This window comes from Alligator sinensis, unplaced genomic scaffold (assembly GCF_000455745.1).
Source record: "Alligator sinensis unplaced genomic scaffold, ASM45574v1 scaffold261_1, whole genome shotgun sequence".
Classification (NCBI taxonomy): Eukaryota; Metazoa; Chordata; order Crocodylia; family Alligatoridae; genus Alligator; species Alligator sinensis.
Genome location: NW_005843171.1, coordinates 243,698 through 266,324, shown reverse-complemented (window position 1 = coordinate 266,324; position 22,627 = coordinate 243,698). Strand labels below are relative to the sequence as shown.

The 22,627-nt window shown below is 49.6% G+C and overlaps 1 protein-coding gene across 3 annotated transcripts; it reads right to left on the bottom strand.

Annotated features, from left to right (window-relative positions):
- Positions 1 to 507: 507 nt before the first annotated feature.
- On the bottom strand, positions 508 to 22,608 carry GTF2H4 (general transcription factor IIH subunit 4). 3 transcript variants are annotated; one of them, XM_025194215.1, is made up of 14 exons: positions 22,352 to 22,472; positions 19,366 to 19,566; positions 18,046 to 18,150; positions 17,149 to 17,280; positions 16,391 to 16,487; positions 14,906 to 14,994; positions 14,367 to 14,478; positions 14,175 to 14,243; positions 9,401 to 9,484; positions 9,140 to 9,272; positions 8,588 to 8,718; positions 4,087 to 4,134; positions 3,567 to 3,645; positions 509 to 3,012 (listed from the first exon to the last, which is right to left on the bottom strand). In XM_025194215.1, the coding sequence occupies exons 3-14, from the start codon at positions 18,117 to 18,119 to the stop codon at positions 2,840 to 2,842; spliced, it is 1,221 nt and encodes a 406-aa protein (XP_025050000.1). In that variant the 5' UTR covers positions 18,120 to 18,150; positions 19,366 to 19,566; positions 22,352 to 22,472; the 3' UTR covers positions 509 to 2,839. The 3 variants fall into 3 exon arrangements, with proteins under 3 accessions (XP_006037859.1, XP_025049999.1, XP_025050000.1); XM_006037797.3 differs by lacking the exon at positions 19,366 to 19,566 and having other exon boundaries at positions 508 to 3,012; positions 22,352 to 22,608; XM_025194214.1 differs by lacking the exons at positions 19,366 to 19,566; positions 22,352 to 22,472 and adding an exon at positions 21,270 to 21,382 and having other exon boundaries at positions 508 to 3,012.
- Positions 22,609 to 22,627: the final 19 nt, after the last annotated feature.

Sequence of the window (22,627 nt, the reverse complement as noted above, 5' to 3'; positions counted from 1 at the left end):
ATTCTATCCGGCCCGTGGAGTCCATAAAAAATTTAGAAAATTAATATTTATCTGCTCCTGTCTGCCTGTCATGCGGCCCTCGATGACTTGCCAAAGCTTAGCAAGTGGCCCTCTGCCCAAAATAATTGCCTGCCTCTGCTACACCAAGATATTTTACAAAGTATTTCAGATATAATTTGAAAGAAAAAAAAAAAGAAACTTGTAGGCTTCTGTGTTATACTGTGGGGTGCACCAAAGTGGCACGTGCCGAAAGGGGGAGGTGGGACCATTTCGGGAACGGACCAAAGCAGTGCACTCATGGATCACTACACCTTAGAGCAGGGGCGGGCAATTATTTCGGGTGGAGGGCCGCTTACTGACTTTTGGCAAGCCATTGAGGGCCGCACGATAGGCAGCCCTGGGGCAGATAAATATTAATTTTCTAACTTTTTTTTAGGGGGCCCGTGGGCCGGATAGAATGGCCTGGTGGGCCGCATCCGGCCTGTGGGACGTATTTTGCTCACCCCTGCCTTAGAGGGGACATAGGGTACAGGTAAAGAGATGGGTGTGCGGTGCAAACTGTGTAACAGGTTTTTTAATGTGCTTTGAACTCCCAAGTGAACCAGAATTTGGCACTTGGCAGTGTTGAAGGTGAAGTTATATATATATATTTTTTTTTGCCAAAAAAACCTATTATCAGCATTTTTAAACCAACACAACTGCATTTACATGAGGAGTGTTTTGCAGTTTCACGCAGCCAGGGAGCCAGAAAACCTTTCTATAAGCAGGTGGAGGCTGTGTCACTGGTCTGGCAATGTCACAGAAAAACTTCCACGTGCTTTAACTGGTTATTTTCTTTATTTCCCTTCTCGTCTTCCTTTTACCCACAGTAGCATTTCAAAACAACACACAGCTGTAATTCAGGTTTGGGGCACCTGGTTTTCTTTGATAAGGAAAGACAAACTTGGCAATTTCAGTAGAAAGCAAACACTTCATTTAATCAAATACGATTTCTCTTATCAAAAAAATTGTAAACAGTTTAAATGGAAACTTCTGACCAGCATGAAACAACCCCGTCACGTCCCAGCAACCATTCCTAGACATTTTCCAGTGCAAACCCATGGTGAGTGAGGACAATTTCATTTAGTCCCATGCTCAAAAGTCCTGCTCTTCAACTACCAGGAGGTGGGGAATGTGATGTTGCTTCTACACTACAGCAACTGACCTTGTGCCTGCTCTTACCCCACCACATGGCACCTTCTCCCTGAACGCAACAGGGCTAAGATGTCTTGGTTTAGCTGTCACTTGCACCAGGGCAAGAGCAGGCACAGAGAGGGCAGCTTCTCTGTGGGGGAGCAGGCAAGGGAAGTCCCTACCTGCTATTAATTGCAGGCAGACAGGAAAACTACCAACTTGGGGGGATTTAGCGGCTCTATCAGGCTCATGAGCCCACTCGGAACTGAAGCTACCACCTGGGGTTATAACGCTTGGGAATGGCTGAGCTTAGCAACAGACCCAAAGAGAGGACTGCAAGGGAAGGACATTTCTTCTTCAGGATTATTTTTTACTTTAAAATGTCATCTATGTTTAGCCATTGGCTGCCACGACCACCATGGGAAATTACAAGACTCCCCCTTACACCCTTTGTCATGGGATGTACATGAAACATCAAACATGCACGAAAGTTTTGTGTCGCCCTAGCTCAAAAATGGCCGGATCATAAGAAAGTCTTTTTGGCTTTTCACAACTTTAACTCTGCCTCCCTTGCAAGCCTCCAGGCTGAACCCTTTAGCCCTGAACCTGTAAGCAGAACCCACATGCAGTATCTTATATCTGCAGAGAACCACACGGCTACCGGGTAGACATCTACCCATAAGCATCAACTTGCAAGGTTGTAATTCTCTAGTGACTACCAAGCCACCCTTTACAAATGGAACTTTAAGGGATCAATCTATATTCAGAGAGGTCAGAAGCACGTGATGAATGCAAGCAACCACTGTTACTAATAACTGTGTGAGCTCTAGAAGACAGAACGAACCACTTAGTCCCTGCAGCCCAGTTCATTCCTTTGCCACCCCAAGGCCAACATTCAGGGGCCCAAGTTGTTCTGTTCCCACTGGAGGGTGGTTTCAGCTGCATCATCACTGCCACGCACCCACCAATGGAGATCAGTTTTCTGCTAGGCAAATCAGATCCAGAAGGGGGAAGATCCTACATCCCATTCCGGATTTCAGATCAATGCAGACCCACCCTCCCCCCAGTGCTACCTGCTTTCAGTGTGATCTTAACCCATGTATTAGAAGATGCCTCCAACCTCTCAGGCTTCCAGTGTGGTTGGTGATGGCAGCTCCAAAATATCTAAGCCAAGGAGGGAAAAGCAGTTTGCACCCCCAATTTCTCTGATGGGAGGGAGGGACTGGCAGCTCCAGAGTGTAATTTACTTCCTGCTGGAGAACCACTGGACGTGGATCCCCTTCCCCCAGTCACATCTGAGGGCACGTCCACACTGCCTCTGCAGCACTCTCAAGACTGCTACTGAAAACTAAACCCTGCTCACCTGCCCTGGCTCTGCATACTCCACATCTGGAAGTGAGGTGGCAAGTCATCTCCATCACCATTCTCTAGATTGTCAGTTCTGGCACATTTGACAGCAGAGAAGGGGTGCCCTGAAGCATCCTCACACCCTCAATTCCTGGTCTGGAGCACGGAGAGCAGGAGTGGGTGGGTGGGACTTACTTTTTGGTGGCAGGTCTTGAGAGCAGCATGGAGCCAGGGTTAGTGTACCATCAGTCGCAGGATGAAGGGCAATGGCAGCACTGACAAGGAGACAGGGAGGGTCTGCCTCCTTTGGCCACTGTCCTCATGTGCTATGCTTCTGCCTTTTCCAGAAGCGCTTGACGTCAGAGTGTCCAGCAGGCGTCACCACCATGAGGCGCTTGGCAGGGTTTTCAAAGACCAGGACGCCTAGGTCCCGTGCGTGGTTCCTCAGTAGCTCAAAGTCCACCTGGGACAGGAACTGGTTGTACAGGACACCTGAAAGGAACAGGATGGTAAGAAGAGAAAGATTAGCAATGGGGAGAGCAAATCAGATGAGTTCAAGGGAGGAAAATGGGTGAGTGGCAGAACTGAGCAGAGAAGCCTGCCTCTTCTCCCACCCCAAGCCTAGCAGCCCACTGAGCTACCACGAGGAAAGGCAAGACGTTTTCTGTAGGCAACATCGCAAATGGGAATGAAGTAATCAGCCTTTGACACTGCAGTCTGAATGACCAGGTGCCTTTGTACAGCTGCGTTGACAGGGGACAATCCTTGGCACAAGTCTGGAGCAAGGCTTACACTCACACCTCTGAATCCATAGTGCGATGCCTTAAACTGTGCTGCCACTGTGCCCACAAAGCTGTGGGTACAACAGGACAGGGACTGGGGGAGGAGGGAGAGCGAATGTGTACATGGAAGGGACTGAGTGGAGGAAGACAGCAAGGAACTTGGGATTGGGGAGAGGAAAAAAACCCCACATACCCGAGCCCATCACAACTCCCTCCCCTCCCCCTGCCGAATCTGGGACCCCTCTCCTTCCCTCAGACACTCACCCTCGGAGAAGCGCAGCCGGTCACGCTCCAGCTCCCAGAGGCGGATTTGATCTGTGATGGTCGGGGGCAGCACCGGGATCTGCAGGGCCAGTTGAATGGGGAGTCACTCCTTAGCACATGCCAGCCTTTGCCCCACCCTCCTTACACTGGATCACTGTGCACCCCAATAATGGCCTACACCTCGGGCAACTAGGAACACCCTCCTTACACTGGATCACTGTGCACCCCGATAATGGCCTACAGCTTGGGCAACTAGGACACTGTATGGCCCCCCTCTCTGATCCCCACCCCTCTTGACTACAGTCAGAATGGCTAGTAGGTGTCACCACCAGGAGGTACTGTTCCTCTCCCCTCACCCCCCACGATCCTCAATTGCCCCATTTTCCCAATGCCTCCCCACGCCACCCCTGTATTTGCCTTTTCCATGTCAACAATCAAAAAGGCTTTGGCCTTGTAGAAACCCCACGCCCCTGTCAGAGCAGTCACTGAAGCTGAGGAGGCCTAGGTCCTCCTCCCTCACCTGTTTCAGCATCACGGGGTGAGCTCTGGTCCTCAAGAAGTGGATGATCTGAGGGCAGTGGGGACAGTGTTAGTGGCTGGCGTCCGTTAGCAGCCATCCATGGCCTGGGTCTTATCCCAGGGCTGGGGTTATAACCAAGGACACTGGAAATCAGTAGAGAATGCATCTAAAATTTGCAAGGATTTTTTTCCTTCTGAAAAGTGTGTGTGTGTGTGTGTGTGTGTGTGTGTGTGCGCGTGCGTGCATGTGTGTTGGGGGGGGGCAGACCATTTACACTGCAGAAACAGAGATGTTTGTACATATTTAAGCATGCAAACGGACCCAGGGTCCCATTTCCCTATAAAACAATGGCTCAGTGCGAAGGAGCCTCCCCCTCTCCCTCCAGCCTGTGTCATCACAGTCCTTGTCCCAATCCAGGCTGGACATGGCTCTCAAAAGCTTGGTTTAAATTTATAAACTTATGCTTATTTTTCCCTCAATTAAGAAGTCATAAAATAACTTATGACTTATAAGTCATGACTTATAAGAAATAACTTATATTTCTTAAATCAACACACAGGAAAGAAGACATTTCCTGGACGCTTATCTTGCTGGGATCCTTTGACCCTAGCTGACTTCCTGCCCCTTGGGCAGGGGGCTGGACTTGATCTCTCGAGGTCCCTTCCAGCCCTAATGTCTATGAAATCTATGACATTATATGCTTCTTAATAAAGAAACACTCCAGGAGTTCATCTTCAGCAACCAAAACAGCATATGGAGAGGCAGTGATTTTTCAGAGGTATCTTTCCCCAGAAAAGCTGATTTCTTGAGCAGCTCTGAGAATCTGCATATATTTTTCAGTAGAGTGGGAAATGTATAAGAGGTCAGGAGGGGTACCTGATGCCCAAAAATCCTTGTCCAGCAGCAATCTCAACTATAGTGTTTAGTCCAATGAAATCCTCAGAAAACAAATCCTTGCCTCTCTTGTTTTTTTTTAACACCTCGCTTAAAAATTTGGCTTGGGGGACTGAGCCTCATTCCTAAGCCCTGAGGACTCTATATAGACAAACCCAAAGACTAGGCTACTCCCACCAAAAAGCAGGGAGAGGAAGAATACTGGGCAGCCCCAACTTCAAGCCCTTGTGCTGTTGCAGGACAGCAGATGGAGCAGGCGAGTGGTAGTGTGGAAATCCTTGGCAGTCATAAATTTAACAACACTGCAAGGTGAACACCTGTGAAAGACCGAAGGGCTGGAGAGTCTGGCCATATGACAGGCAAGGTAACTGGGAGGGGAAGATGCGCACAAAAATTACCTACCCAGCAGCACCTGATAGGCCTAATTCTCCAAGCGGGGCAAGGAGGAGGGAAGGATCATAACTCTTCCCAGAGAACCCAGAAGTGCTGGCTCCCAGTGGCTGGGTGGAGAGAGGAGCTCCACTGCTTGGGAACGGAGCATCTCCTATCTTGCAGGGACCAGCCCCCTGAGTCAGAGTCCAGGCCCCTGCTGTCACAGGCAGCATCAGAGAATTCCCTTCAGAAACGGATCCAGCTCCGTCTTTAAAGGAATTTGACTTTTGTCCCTACTCTTCCATAAAGAGGCCAGCCCAGACCCCACCATTGCTCCAAAGGCTAGGAACCTTTAACTATCAGCCTACATATAGTTACCATCAAGTTGTTCCTATTTGTTCCCTTTGGTGCCAGAGACTCTTCCCCCTCCCTGACATTAGATCCCTGACAAATAGAAGGACAGCAATATGCCTCTTTTATACTAGACTTGGAGCGGGGGAACGACACTGTGGCTCATGAGCTGCACTTGGCTCCCAAGCTGTTTAGATGTGGCTCCTGAAGACAGGGGAATAGGTAAGCAAAAATACTGTTCTCTTCTCTTTTTCTTAGGTCCCTGGCACATGTTCATTTAAAAGCACCAAGGGGGCTGATCTCCGACCCCAAAATTGCGTTTTCTTCCAAATATGCACGGCAACCTTGAACTGCACCCAGTGTAGTCTGGGGCTGGGGTCAACAATTAATTGATGGTTGGCCCTGGTGCCTAAGCTAACAATCATTCAGTTGTCATCCTCAGTTGGGATGCGGCACATGGTCAATTTAAGGTGCCATACAAACTATCCATAAAAATGCTGTGTGTGTGTGTGTGTGTGTGTGTGTGTGTGTGTGCGCGCGCGCGCACACATACACATGGAGAACATTTTTATGAATGGTTTGCCATTTTAATGGTCTACAACATTATATGCATATTTAGAGTGTGTGTGTGTGTGTGTGCGTGTGTGCACATACACATGGAGAACATTTTTATGGATGGTTTGCCATTTTAATGGTCTACAACATTATATGCATATTTAGAGTGTGTGTGTGTGTGTGTGTGTGTGTGTGTGTACACACCTGGAAGAAGAATTCCTCAAGAATGGCACCATCAAGCCCATGCTATACCTAAGATATACAGATGACGTCATCATCATTTGGACTGAAAACCTGAAATCTCTGATTGATTTCCATCACAAGTTCAATCATCACCACCCCTCCATTAGACTCTCTCTTGAATACTCTGGCACCAGCATTTCCTTTTTAGATACTATGATCAATATCCAGAATGATGAAATAGAAACCACCACAAACAAGAAACCCACAGACCAACATACATATCTACAAAGAACCAGCAATCACCCTAAACACACCAAGAGAGCTGTGATATACAGCCAAACCCTCCGGTACCACTAAATTTGCAATGAGAGCACCCACGATCATCACCTCGAAAATCTCAAAAGGGCTTTTACTCAAACAAGGACACTCCTCTAAAGAGAAAAATGGCACTTTTGAAAGAGCCACTTGGATACCACACGAAGAATTGCTGCAATACAAAAAGAAAATCCCCATGAATTGTACACCATTAGTTAACGTCTCTCTCTGGAACCTATATGGAAAATCCTCAAACAACTGCAACCCAGACTAGGAGAAGACCCAATTCTTAAAGAGGTCTTCCCAGAGCCACCCATCCTAGCATTTAACCAAGCACTGAATCTCGCCAATCTCATCACCAGAAGCAAACTTCCTATGGCCCAAAGCACACCCAATGGATCCAGACCATGCCAGGACAAGATATGTAAAACCTGCCAACACATCTCCACCGGTCCCATAATAACTACACCCCAGAACAGAACCATCACCATTCCTGGATCTTACACCTGCGCTTCTAAAAATGTAATACATCTCATCCAGTGCACCGAATGCCCTGATGGAAACTACGCAAGAGAAACCAAATGACAACTGCGCACCAGAACAAACGCACGCCGAAAATCTATCAAAGACAAGAATACCTAATTACTGGTGGGGGGCACATTTCTCACAGGACAACCGCTCTCTCTACAGTCTCTCAGTTCTAACCCTCAAAGACAACTTGCAATACACCTTTTGTAGATAAGCCTATGAACTTCACTTCATAAAATCTACTGGAAACAAAAAATCATGGACTAAATATAGACATTGGATTTATGGCACATTATACACCTGCCTGCCAACCGATAACCCCAGGTAATCTTTCTACATTTTACCAGCTACATTTTATCACTAGTCAACATTTCCCTTCTTGCTTCCCACCCTCCTCACCTACCTGTCTCGCACCTAGTGTCTCTCATCCCCTCTAGCCTTCCCTGCCACGTATTTGCATTTTCAGAGACCTGCGTTTTGCACATTGGCTTAAGCTTTTAATCCACCCAGGAGAGCACACAAACACCAGCAGACTCTCCCTATACTTGGAGACAGGTGTTTGTGCACAAAAGCTTGTAAAAAGCAATTTCTCCAACTATATAGTTGGTCTAATAAAAGATATTATATTTACCCAAACAACCGTGTCTGCCTATACACATATGAAGAACATTTTTATGGCTGGTTTTGCCATTTGATGGTACCTTAAATTGTGATTAATGTTTATGTCAGTATAAATTTAATGTAGAGCGAGGGCCGTATTTTCTATTTTTGGTTTTCTTCAGTTCTTGCCTATTTGCTCTGAGAAGTCATCTAATGACAAAATTGTATTTGCACCACAAACTGTGTGCAGATCACCAACACTGGGCATATACATCTCTGAAGCTTTGGATTCTCAATGGCTCTTGGCTCTGTCAGCCTTCTAACTTAAGTCTGAAGGGACGGGAAGTTTGGTCACCCCTGCACTTAACTAAACAGGCCAGAGTCTTCTAGTCTCCTCTCAAAGAACAGATTCTTTCTAACAGCTCTTCTCTCCACCTGCTCCTGTTTTGAGTTTATTGGTCATGAACAGAGGTGACTAGAACTGACCACACTGTCTTAGGTGAGGTCTTAACAGGCCCTTACTGCTTCTCAAGCTTTGCTGGAAATGCCTTGCCTGACATCCTGGGACTGCATCTGCCTTTTTTTCATCTGACTTGCACTAGTGGGAGTAGAGTGGAGGGGACAATATTGCCTTAGGGCTGAGACCTCAGGGTGTTGCTCCATGATCTCACGGACCCTATCATCCCCATCACCCCGGTCTTACCTGGTCGGCCGTTATGCCATTGGCGATGGCTTGCTGGACACTGTCACGAGTCACTTGTGCCACCACCAGGTTGGGGAAGCGGTACAGCATCTCAGAGAACAGCGCAATGAGCGCGATCTGTAGCTCCGAATCTGGAATGGGAAGAGAGACATAGGTCACTTCCATAGGGGATAAGAATTGTTCATGGCAAACCTTTTTCCTCTCGGTTGTGGCCAGTTCTCAGAACCCCTTCCCCACCTACAAAGTAATTAAGCTCTTATTCTATTATTTACAGGTCATGTGATATAGGACCCCTGGGTTCTCCCCCCAGCTCTGGGAGACAGGAACAGTGGGAATCAAGACTCATGGGTTTTAGCACCAGGTGTAAGGAGGCATGGGGTCTTGTGGGTTAGAGCAGGGTGGTGACAGAGTCAGGACTCCTGAATTCTGTTCTCAATTTTGAGAAGAGTGGGGGGTCAAGCAGTTAGATGCTGCTCATTACCCCAGTGACACCCCTAGGAGGCAGCACAAGGCACCTGGATTACGAGTCTGAGACAAGCAAACACCTCTCACCTGTGTAGGCATAGATCCTGTAATTGGTCTCCACGATGATGAAGCCTTGATTGTGGGTGTCCACAGTGGTCCCAGAGATACCGGATGACAGGTTAATGGCTAAACGGGTAGGGTAATAGCGCCGAGATTTCCTCTGCAGGAGAGATGGGCCAGGTTAGAAAGCCTATCCCAGCTCCCCCCAGCAATGCTGATGTCCTTCAACCTTGACCCACAGCCTCCCCAGTCCTTCAAATCAATGCTCCTTACACCTTGCCTTCCTACCTTCCTCTGGAACACTAGACCAAATTCCCGAAGGTGTTGTAGAAACGTCAGCAAAGAGTCACTCATCCCTTCCACTGAGTAATCCTGGGGACAGGAGAAGTGAAATTAGATGTGCGGTCTCCTTGGAAACCAGACCTAAGTAACATCCAATCAAAGTCCCTGTAAGCTCATGTCCTAGCCCTGGAACAACCGGTAGGCAAGGCAAGGGCCCCCAAGGGGACGCTTGCGTGCTTGTACACAAATGCCAGGAGCTTGGGGAATAAACAGGAGGAACTTGTCCTCCTGCTTAGCGCAAAAAATTGTGTCATAGGGATGACGGCGACCTGGTGGGACTCCACCTATGACTGGACCATGGGTATAACCAGCTATACCCTGTATAGGAGAGATCGAGTAGACAAAAGGGGCGGGGGTGTAGCTCTCTATGTCAAGGAGAGCTGTGTGTTCCTGCAAGCCGACATTGGCGACCAGGGTGGACGACTTGAGACCCTCTGGGTTAAAATCCGTGGGGAACACAGCACAGAGGACACAACGGTGGGAGTCTACTACAGACCTCCAACCCAAAGTCAAGAGCTTCACCAGGAGCTCGCCAGGGAGTTGGCTGAGGCCACATGCTGCAGGTCCATGGTTGTCATGGGAGACTTCAACTACCCAGACATTTCGTGGGAAGAGCGCTTGGCTAAATCCGAGCGGTCGCAAAGCTTCCTCTCCTGTGTGGATGACCTCTATCTGACACAAGAGGCTTTATGGGCCAATGAGAAGTAAAGCGCTGCTCGACCTGGTACTGGCAACCAGGGATGACGTAATCAGCGACCTAATGATCGAAGGGAAGCTGGGTGACAGTGACTATGAGCTGATCACCTTCAACATCTGCTGTAAAGCTGGCAAGTCAGTGAGCAATACAGAAGTCCTTGACTTTAGGAAAGCTGACTTTGACAAGCTCAGGAGGCTTGTCAGTGAGGCCCTAAGGAACCACATCCCTAAGGGGAGGGGAGCTCAGGAAGAGTGGTTGCTCCTCAAGGGAGTGATCTTGGATGCACAAGCCAATACTATTCCGTCTCAGAGGAAAGGCAGCAAAAGGGCACAGCAGCCCCCCTGGCTCTGCAGGGAACTAGCGAACCTTCTGCGGCAAAAAAAGGAAGACCTACAAAGGATGGAGGATGGGATCCACCTTCAAGGAGGAATATTCTGCACTGGTCCAGACCTGCAGGGAGCAAACCAGGAAAGCCAATGCTGCGAACTCCAACTGGCTACAAGTATCAAGGATAATAAAAAGTCCTTTTTTATATATGTGGGGAGCCGGAGGAAAAGCAAGGGCAACATTGGTGCTGAACCAGATGGGACAACTGACGCCCAGGAAAAAGCCAACCTATTAAATGGGTACTTTGCATTGGTCTTTCATCAGTCCCATGGGACGCCCCTGCCCACTACAGGAGGGCCTGGGTGAGGGAGATCCCCTGCTGTCCATCAATGCTGACCTCATGAAGGAACACCTTGAGAAGCTGGATACCTTCAAGTCAGCCGGCCCTGACAATCTACACCCCAGGGTACTCAAGGAGATGGTGAGCATCATAGCCCAGCCTCTAGCGCAGATCTTCAAGAACTCCTGGCGCTCCGGTGAAGTGCCTGAAGACTGGAAGAAGGCCAATGTGGTGCCTATCTTCAAGAAAGGGAGGAAAGTGGATCTGGCAAACTACAGGCCCATCAGTCTGACCTCTATCCCGGGGAAGGTCTTAGAAAAGATTATTAAAGAGGCCATTCTCAACTGACTGGCCGACGGCAACTTTCTGAGGGATAGCCAGCATGGGTCTGTTGTGGGTAGGTCTTGCTTGATCAATCTTATCTCCTTTTACGACCAGGTGACCTATCACGTGGACAAGGGAGAGGAGATTGACGTCGTATATCCTGACTTTAAAAAAACCTTCGATCTGGTATCCCATGATTACCTCTTGGCAAAACTGGCCAACTGCGGCCTCAGGTCCAACACGATCCGCTGGCTGGGGATTTGGCTCCGTGGTCGGACCAAGAGGGTGGTGGTTGACAGAAGTCAATCGTCGTGGTGCCCCGCAACCAGTGGGGTCCCTCAAGGCTCTGTCCTTGGACCCGTATTGTTCAACATCTTCATTAATGATGTGGACACTGGAGTCAGAAGCGGACTGGCCAAGTGCACCGATGACACCAAACTTTGGGGCAAAGCATCCACACCTGAGGACAGAAGGGCAAACCAGGCTGACCTTGACAGGCTCAAGAAATGGGTGGATGAGAACCTGATGGTATTTAACACCGAAAAATGCAAGGTTCTCCACCTTGGGAGGAAAAACCTGCAGCATCCTTATAGGCTCAGCAGTGCTACACTGGTTAGCGCTATGGATGAAAGGACTTGGGGGTCATGATTGACCACAAGATGAATATGAGCCTTCAGTGTGATGCTGCGGCCAGTAAAGCAAGCAAAACGCTGGCTTGCATCCATAGATGCTTCTCAGGCAAATCCCAGGACATCATTCTCCCGTTTTACTCAGCCTTGGTGAGGCTGCAGCTGGAGTACTGCGTTCAGCTTTGGGCTACTCAATTCAAAAAGGATGTGAAGAAGCTTGAGAGAGTCCAAAGGAGAGCCACACGCGTGATCAGAGGTCAGGAAAACAGACCTTACAATGACAGGCTGAGAGCCATGGGACTCTTCAGCCTGGAAAAGCACAGGCTCAGGGGCGATCTGATGGCCATGTATACGTTTATCAGGGGTGTTCACCAGCATCTGGAGGGACAATTGTTCACCAGAGCGCCTCAAGGGAAGACGAGGTCGAACAGTTATAAACTCCAGCAAGACCATTTCAGGCTGGACATAAGGAAGAATTTCTTCACTGTCCAAGCCCCCAAGGTCTGGAACAGCCTGCCACTGGAGGTGGTTCATACACCTACATTGAATGCCTTCAAGAGAAATTTGGATGCTTATCTTGCTGGGATCCTATGACCCCAGCTGACTTCCTGCCCCTTGAGCAGGGGGCTGGACTTGATCTTCTGAGGTCCCTTCCAGCCCTAATGTCTATGAAATCTATGAAGTCTATGAAATCATGTGGTCCCAGGCAATGATCACTCCCTATGGTCCCACCTGATCTCATGTGCTCACTGCCAGGCAGCTCCTACCTCCATCTTCCTTGGTGAGACATCTGCAACCCCACACTCCTGTCCCTCCCAGGGATCCTTTCCGTCACCTGAGAGTTACCAGCTTGCTCATTTTGACACCATTCTCTTTAACTCCACTCCTCTCAGTAACATTCATGGCAGAGGGCATATTCAGGGAGGCACACGACAGGCCTCTTACGCAGGTGGGAGACTAGAGTTGTGGTTAGGAATCTGGGTTCAAGACCCCACTCTGACACAGGTGGCCTATGGGGCCTTAGAAATGGAGTGTCATGCCCCTGGCCTCAACATCCCCAACAGGGACAAATTAATCCATTCCAGGCAGAGCAAAAGTGTGTGAACTAACAGTGACATACTACACCACAGGTACACAGACAGCAAGCAAAACTCCTGCAGAAACTTTGGACAAATCCTCTCCTTCCTATATGTTTTTCTCCTCCTTTGAGTAACTATCCACACAGACGACAGCTTTTTTCACCTTAGCAGCATCAGTCCTGGAAGCTATAGGCCCAGCTTTTGGCTTTTCAGACCTAGGAGCTAATGGGTGGAGCACGTGCCCAGTTTGTTAGGCTACTAGGTGTAGAAGATGCAGAGGAAGGTAGGGTTTGAATGTGTGGGTTTCTGGACAAACCGTCTCAAAAGACCCTAGTTTCTGGCCTCTTCCCCTTGCAGTAGCTATCCACCTACATATGTTCCCAAATGTTTCTCATGAAAAAAATGGCTACTCCGAAGGTGGTGTCACTTCTGGAGGCCTCAACATTTGCATATAGCTCATTACTGCCCTGTAGATATCTGTCATGGAGACCTCACAGAAGGAGATAGCAGAGAGAGCCTGCATCCTGGTGTAGACCACTCAAACCATGGAGGAAAGATTCGCCTTGATTAATTCATAACAGAGTCAATAGGACTGGGAATCCAGATGAGAGCCTTTGGGCAGAAGTAGGGGACTCCTTGGGCCTCTCACCTATAGCCCAAAAGACATGGAGACCTTCTAAATGGCTGGGTCTTATGTAAGTAGTAACCAAGCTCTCTTCATATCCAGGGTGTGGCAGGGTAACTTGCAACAGGAAGTTTGCAGCTTTGGGAAAAACTGGCAGGGAATTCTGCTAGATGAGCCCTTGGCAGGAATTGAAAGTGAATCTGTGGGACCACCCTGTCCGGAGAGAAGGCTGTATATGTTGAATCTGCCATCAGGGTTTGGATCTCAGTAATGCGCCTGGCAAAAATGATCCCCACCAGGAAGACCATTGTCACTGAAAGGTAATGAAGTGAACAGGATGTAATCAGTGTGGAAAGATGGGGTGGGGGGGTACTTAATTGGCACTGCTAAGTTTTAAAAAAAGTATCTGGGAAACAGCGCAGGGGCTGAGCCCACCCATATATAAAAATGTGTGTGAGGATAACATCTCAAAAAACTTCAGTTATCTGTAAGTCACTTCCTTTTCTTGCCCTGTACACTCTCCAAATCAAGTTAAAACTTAATGATAGCACCCAATCAATCAAAGGGGGCTGAGAGTAGGATTTTGGTGTTCTACCCCTGGCTCTCAATGAGGTCTAGTGTTCCAGGACCTGAAGTCCTCGTCTCAGCTGTGGGAGAGAAATCAGTTTAGCTGTTAGAACAGGGGTGGGGGGGTCTTACCTTGCCAAGGGTGGAGAAGCTCAGCTGGAAGAGGAAGGACAGGATTTCTACCAGATCCATGCCACGAGTCTGCAAGAGAAAGGGAGAGGGGTTAGCATAGTTCGGGGGTGGTAGATGAAAGAGGCAGAGTGGCTAGGAAGATGGGTTGGGGGGGTAGAAGGCAAGCACACATGGAGGTAAAAGAGGTGTCACCTCAGCTGTCTGCAGATACTGCAGCATGAAGTACCAAAGCTGGGAAGAGGTGTCCAGCAGCAGGAACTGGAAGCCAGCAGAGGTGATGCAGGGGGGCTCCCCAGGTTCAGTGCTGAGGAGACAGGAAGCACAGTGATCAGGACTCCACCAGCCAACTCCCATCTCTACGCACGGAAATACCCTGCCTGGTGACCTGAGTATCTACAGCCATCCACAAGAGGACAGCAGGGAATGCAGTCTCCAGAGTCAACCCTTGAACCCATAGGCAGAAAGACGCCCCACCTCATGTCCCATTCATCATCAGTCCAAGCCAAGCAGTCATGCTAAGCCAGGGCAGGATGAGACACAGTGTCCCATGCTGGGAAATGACCTTATAAACCATTTCCCACCCTCCTGGGCCAAGCTGCTGCTTCTTTGATGGGAAAGGACCTATGTTCTATATCTATATGCACCCCCACCCCCAAGACAGCCACTGCCTCCGACCTGCGCCAAACTGTCCCTCAGGGTGCCAGTTTCAAAGACCTCATATATGCACACACCTCTTCATCAGCCCAGCTTGGATGAGGAGCTGAGCTAGATCCTGGCTGACAGCAGCGCTTGGAGAACCCACCATGAAATGCAGGATCACCTGCAACAGCAGCAGCAGAAGAGAGATGTATGTCAAATCAGCAACGGAAAAATCACTCAGAGGAAATACATCTGCATGTGTTGCTGTTGGTTTTTGAGGGACCTTTGGGTGTCTTTTTTGTGGTATATGTTTGATCAGAGCCTCTAGTATAGTGGTTTTAAATGGTCTCCAGGCTGCCTCTACACCAGTGGTTTTCAAACTATGTTCCATAGAAGCCTGGTCACCGGGGAACTGCAAAGAAACTAGGGGTAATGGCACAGCGGGCCAGGTTGCCTGGCTCCACATCAGTCTTTAGCAAAGGGGCAAGGGTCCAATGGCAAAAGTGATATGAGAGGGATCTGTGACTTGAGGAAGTTTGAAAACCACGGCCCTACACATTTTATCCTTTCGGCTGCACCTTTTAACTTCTTTCTAGCTGTTTTCTTCTCTTTGGTGTAGTTTTCTTTTTTTACAGTCAAAATGTTCCTGTGACAGATCTTTTTAGCTGATAACCCTCTGCAAGATGGCTGAATTTGATGATACTGTGGTCACTATTATGGAGTGGCTGATCTACAACAGATTTTCTGTGAAGCAACTGGAGAGGATTCAGGGGCAGGAAACAAAGGTGATAAAGGGTTGGAAGGTAGCTGTAGAAAGAAATGTTGAGAGAACAAGATATGTTCAGCTTGGATAAAAGGAGATTGAGGGGGAAAATAATAGCTATTTTCAAATATTTGAAAGCTTGACATAAAAGAGGGGGAGTTGAACTGTTCTGCTTTGCCCCAGATGGCAGGACACAAGGCAATGGGTTTAACTTGCAGCAAAGCAGACTTAAGATTACATATTAGAAACAAACCTCTTCACTGCCTGAACTGTAGGGCAGTGGAACCTGCCAGGGAAGTTGGAGAACAGCTTTCACTGGAGGTGTCCAAGAAGAGGCATTTGTTCGGGATAGTTTAGAGCAGTGCAAGCTGCATTTGTCTCAGGAGTTATACTAGGTGACCCCTGAGCTTCCTTCCAATTCCATGTTTCTACAGATAACACTTGAACCAGAGCCTGTGTATTACCCGGGACTAAAACCTAGAGTTGTTTTCTCCTCCTCTGGGTTCTAGGACCCGCTGTTCTAAAAAGCAGTCATTTAGTAGCTAGCAATCTGGTATGTGTACTATACCCTGATACCCAGTCCTTCCTCTAAAGTCAATGCAACACCCTGATGCATTTCACTAGACCGGTAAAGGGATACGTGACCTTCAGTATGGAATGCTCTAGGTTGAAAGTTGTTGAGGAAGTGTTTAAGGAGCTCTCTTGAGTCTGTGAGTTGGACCTACCAGCAACTTGGCTAGCTTGCTGGAGTGGAGCTAGAAGAGGGAAGTAGAGTTTATAGGTCAGAGCAGGAGAGGATTTCCCCAGCACTCACCTCCCACCTCTCCTCCGCATATTTATCCAGTGATGGGACATCCCGTGCGTGCTTGTCTGGCCCAAGCTGACTGGTATCATCAGACCAGGCTTTACCCCTAGGAACAAAGACTGAAACATGAAATGGAGCAATACACACTGCAATGGAATTAGCAGAATCAATGTGAAGTAAGTAAATAGCAATCTGCCCTTTTAAATGCTGCCAGCAAAGGCAGCTGACACAGGAATGGAGTCAAACAGCCAGAAAAGGAGGTGGGAAGCCAGGATTCCTGGGTTCTGTCCCCAGCTCCGGGAGGGGATGGGGTCATAAGATCATAGGGTTAGCAGAGACATGAAGCGTCATCTAATACAACTCCCTGCATGGATGTTGGATGAGCTATACTATCTGCCTATACTATAACACCTATATCATCCTAGTCAAACATGACATTATAGGATTAGATAGTATAAAAATTAGTGATCAGAGCAAGGGATTGGGAGTCAGGACTCCTGGGTTCAATCTCCTGACCCCATCTCTATGGTGTTGAACAAGGCCCTCCCCCTCAGGGATGTCACAATAGTAATAAGTAATGGGTACAGTGTGGTGCAGAAGGCTGTGTTCTTTATGGGGACTAAGTTGGCAGACTCCCAGTGAGTCAATTGAGTCAATCAATAGGAGGTGAGCCCCTAACCCACTTAAGAACTCCCACCTTCAGTATGGGGGCTGCTTTGGGGTCTGTCCTGCTATTCACTAGCCCTTCCCCATCACCAGCCTCTTACCCTCCCAGCAAGGCGATGCGCAGGTTTTCTTTGAAGATGGGGTTCAGGACAAGCCCCTGGAGGCCCCCTGGGAGCAGCTGAGTGTGCCAGAGCCGCAACCCCGACAGGACGTCTGAGCTCTCCTCCTGCTCCCTACAGCAAGATCAAAGTGGCATGTGAATCCAGAGCCATAGATACCTTCATGCTTCAGAACAGGTGCTGGGTCCCGCTCAGGGAGGCATTTTGTGTCCGGGATAACCACACGAACTGAGGAAAAAGTGTACTGCTTCCTTCAAAGTATCTGGCACTGGCCAAGGGTTTGGGGCAACGGTTTTCAGCCTGTGGTCTGCAGATCCCTAGGGGCCTGCAGACTATGTCGAAGGGGTCCGCAAAAGATGATAATGATCATTCAAAAGTATGTGAATATCCACACTTACAATTCAAAGGGGTCCACACCTCCATTTGAAATTTCCAAAGGGATCTGTATACCCATTCAAAATTGTTTAGGAGTCCACAAACGAAAAAAAGGTCAAAAACCACTGAATTAGGGGACTGACGCATGAGATATGGGCCCTAGGCCTCTAGCGGCACTGGCTCTGATCTGGTCTCAAGTCGAGGAGACTGGCTGGCTCAGGGGGTGGGGAATGGTACAGAAAGCCATTCAGGGGAATGGTATAGAAAGCTGGACTGGAGACCTATCTAGGGGTCTCCAATCCAGCCCCAGGTTAGGGGGACAGTCTGAGTGAAGGTGCAAAGAAATGGGTCACAGGACCCCTACCCGCTATGGAGCATCAGCTTTGTTCCCGAACCACCAGCTCAAAAGTCCCTCTGGCCAGGCCATCCACACGGACCCATGTTCAAAGTTTCCTCCATCCCCCAACCCAGGCCATCTTAACCTCTGACCAGTTCTATACTTACTTGACATATTCCTTCTTTACCCAAAATGCCACAGCTGCCTGGGGGAGGGGCTGCTCCAGAAAAAGCATCCGCATCACATAGTTCTTAGCCAATCCCGGCAGCTCCCTGAGAAATAAAGCAGAGACAGATGTAAAGTTTGAAGTTCTCCGAATGGCTGCTCTAACCTGCAACACTTTAAATTTAGAGTGCTTCAGCCATGGATAGATGTACAGCCCCAGCACTGCACCCCCTGGCATCCAATTCACAAATTGTTGCAACAGCATGCTTAGTGGTCCACATTTTCAGTTATTATTAAAAAAAAAAAAAAAGAATTCCGGGATTTTTGGGGGGTTTATCTTCCAAATGTAAAAACTGGGTTGAAATCAGGATAAAAGGAAGAAAAGAAAAAAAGCGGTTTAAATCAGGGAAAATAATAATATGTTCCCACAGCAGTGAGGGAGGGACTGAAGTAAGACTGGGATTAGGGAAGGGGAGGGCGGAGGGCTGTGGCGCAGCCCATCAGCTGCTCCCAGGCTGCAGCAGGGAGCAACACGGGGATGGGGGGGAACTGTCAGTGGGTGCAGGGGCACAGCTCTTGCTGCTACGCGCACCCCGAGGGCTGTGGACCTGCGCCGGGCTCTTCCTGGGGAGGTGCGTGTCCCCAGATCTGTGTCCAGGTTGGCAGCGGCACTGGGCTCTTCCTGGTGCGGGGCCGCCTGTTTTTCCTGCAGCCTGCTGCCGGGGGCCGGCAGCGGCACTGGGTTCTTCCCGGTGCTCGGGGCGGGCGGCAGCCTGCTCTCGTCCTGCGCACAGATCCAGGGGCATGTGGCCCCTGGGAAGAGCCCACTGTGGGAGCGATTCCCACAGTTCTTCCCACCCCACCCGGGGTCAGTGCCAGGAGCCCCATTACCCCAGTCAGTGACTCCAGCCACCCTCCTCCGGCCCCCGCGCAGCCACCGCCATCCCTCCACGGCAGCCTTTGCTACCACATCCCCCCCTTAATCACCTTTTCTCCAAGCTAAACATACTCACTTCCTCAACCTTTCCTTGTATGGCTTGCCTTCCAAACCTCTTATCATTTTTGCTACCCACCTCTGAACCCCTAACTTCTCCACATTCTTCTTAAAACATGAAACCCAAAACTGCACACAACACACAGGAGGAAACCTAACCAGCACCAAGAAGAGTACCATCACTTCTTGTACTTTGCATCTAATACTTCTACTGATGGGAGTTTAAAAATAAATTTACTTTTGTTGCGACTGTATCGCATTGCTGACTCGTGTTGAGCCAACGATTCACCAAAACTCCCAGATCCTTCTCATCAATGCCACCACCTACCTAGCTAGTTACTCTGTATGCATATTAGGTTATTCTTTCCTATGTGCTGCACATTAGATCTGTCTGAGTTCAGCGTCACTCTGTTGTCTCTAGCTCAGGTCTTCAGGAGCACTGTTTAACTTAACTTCAGACAAGCACATCAAGTGAATGCGTTGCCTTTCTCTGGTTGCAGGTGAATATTGGGAAAGGGTGCTTTACAGGCTGAAAACAAAAACCCATTGTCACAAAGTCAAATGGCTACAAACTGGTTACAAATACATTTAGATGACAAATTAGATGATTTCTAACTTTCAGATGAGCAAAGTTTAAGAATGGGGGTGTTGGTTGTAGCTGTGTTGGTCTAAGGACATAGGCAAACAAGGTACTTTGGGCAAAGAGATATCCTTTATTGGACCAACTAAATAGTTGGAAGAATTGTTCTTTGCAAACTTTCAGGCACAAACACCCTTGTTCAGGCATAGGGAGAGTTTAGGATGTTTAGGAACAGCTCTCCAAAATGGTGGGAGTGAAGAACTTGCACCTCTTTAAGACTGACCTTGGTAAGTACATGGAAGGGATGGTATGAAACACAGGAAGTGTGAAAGATGTGGAGTCATATTTGTTGACCCCCATGTTGGGTATAAAGATGGCTCCTGTAGTGGCATGGGATCAACAAACCCTTCCTCGGGGCTCTGCTGGTCACTTGTGGCCAAGAATGATTTTTTCCCATCTTCACAAAGGCTACTAGCTTCTGGGGTTTGTTTTTTTTTTACCTTTTGAATCATTAGGTGATCAGCCATGACTATGACCCAGGGTTTTTGACTAGAAAAACACAGTACTAGAAAACCCAGGGATTCCAGGCTACTGGGTTTGCTTTCCTGTTCAGACTTATAAAAAAAGGCCAACGCAGTCTTGGGCTGCATTAATAGGAGTAGCATATACAAGACACAGGAGTTGATAGTACCACTCTACTTAGCACCGCTTAGGCGTCAGCCGGAGTAGTGCACGCAGGTCTTGGGGCCATGTTTTAAGAGCATGGAGAATCTAAGTAAAGATGACTTCTGGGTAAGGGATAACACAGCGGGGAAGGCTGTGGCAGCTATATCATCATCGCGGGTGGAGGACTGGGTCCAGGACTACTGCTCGGGGACTCCGTGGTGGAAATTTCACCTACTGTTGTTTTTTCCTTCTGGATTTCAGGTTTACTCTTTCACTGGGGGTCCCCTTCCTTGTTACGCATCAGCCCCCAAGAGCCAAATCTAAGACCTGGCCTGAAAAAAATCCTGTCCTTCCCTCCTAGCCTTGCACAAGAAACCTCACGATGGATCGCACCGACAGGCCGAGCTATCCCAGATGCCTCCCTTTGATGGAACAGCTCCTGCAGGCGTCAACCGCAGGAGCGCCTGCTCTAGTCCAGCGGTTCTCAACCTTTTTTGTACCAGGCCCATTTCTTTAACATAGATGCCCAGACCCGACCCACTGCCCCTCACTCCCAACCCATTGCCCCCCGCCTCCAGTACGGGGGCAGGGCCGGTCCAACCATCAGGCGAACTAGGCAGTCGCCTAGGGCACTAAAATGATATGCAGAACAAAGTAACAGGAACATCATTCTGAATAACAACCCTGGCTGGCTATGGCTTCACCTTGGACCGGCCCTGCCTCCAGCCCTGCTAGTGCCCCTCACTCCCGACCTGCAGCCCCTGCCCCCAGGCCAGCGGTGCCCCTCACTCCTGCCCAGCAGACCCACTTCGCGGGGCCGGGACCAGAGCCGGTGCTGCAGGGGCCGGTCTCTGCGCTGCTCTCCCCGAGCCGGAAAAGTTCATTCCAGACTGCTTATTTTCCTCTATCTATACAAGTAGTCCTTGACTTACAACGTTTTGCACTTACAAGGCTTATAAATTGACACCCTGTTTCAACTTTCTGACCTCAACTTCGACTTTCCAATGCTTGATCTGATGCGACACCGTGTCAGCGAACACGTCTCTGTGTTGCCCATCTCCCTGGAGAACATTTGTCCAAACTTCCTTGGACGCTTTCTTTAAGAAAGCAGACAAGACTCCAGAAAAACCTGCAGCCAGGACTCCTGAGAAGCCTCCAGCCAAGATCCCTTCAAAAAGTCCAGCAAAGTCTCCTCAAAGAAGTCCTTCCAAATCAACGTGATTGCTATTTACAATATAAATACATGAATGTAGCTATATTACTCATCTATAATTGACGGAGTACAAAATTCTGGGGTATTTTTGGTGAAAATAGGGTATCAGACCTGGGTTCAGGAACCAATCCCCCACTTATAACATTGTTTCCTATGGGAAAAGTGGTTCCGAGTTACAATGTTTTGACTTAAAAGACTGTTTTCAGGAACCAACTGTGCCGTAAGCCTGAGGACTGCCTGTACTGGATGTGGCGGGGCGCCGAGGTATAGTACACCCAGGGCGCCAGCTACCCTTAGGGGCTGGTGGTGGGTGTGGGGGGCATAGGGAGTTGGAGGCTTCTGCCAGCCTGCAAGGGGAAGCCACGGTTTTCCACGTTTTCCTCCTTTAAAGGAGAACCCACTTCTAAAGTTTGTCCGCAGCCCTTTCACATACTCTTGCGCGTCTCCCCAGGGTGAGACACGCTGCCCGTCATCCTCCCCATCACAGGCGGGCGGTTTTCAAGAGGAGACGGGCGGACCACCGCGCTGGGGTGGCTTGACCGCGGCTGTCTGTCCTGCCTAGAGCGGGGGGTGGCCCCCACGGCCTGCGGCCCCCCCACACTTCTAAAGTTTGTCCGCAGCCCTTTCACATACTCTTGCGCGTCTCCCCAGGGTGAGACACGCTGCCCGTCATCCTCCCCATCACAGGCGGGCGGTTTTCAAGAGGAGACGGGCGGACCACCGCGCTGGGGTGGCTTGACCGCGGCTGTCTGTCCTGCCTAGAGCGGGGGGTGGCCCCCACGGCCTGCGGCCCCCCCACCCGCCACAGCGCCCCCCCGCCCCGCCAATGCCCTGGGGCTCGGGGCGTGCACGCACCGGAAGACGGCCAGGCAGGTGGCGGGGTGGTTGTAGAGCCGGTCCAGGGTGCCCAGGTTCAGCCCCCGCAGGAACTCGTGCAGGTTCTTGCATTTCAGCTGCACCTTCTGCAGCTTCGCGCCCGAGTCCATCGGCGGCGGAGCGGGGCCCGCGGGCAGGGCAGGGCAGGGCAGGGCAAGGGCCTGCCTGGGCAGCCGGGCACCTGGGCTCGGTTCAGGGCTGCCGGGCCCGGCCCGGGGAGGCGGCTCGGGCTCCGGGCTGGGCGGATCGGACGGG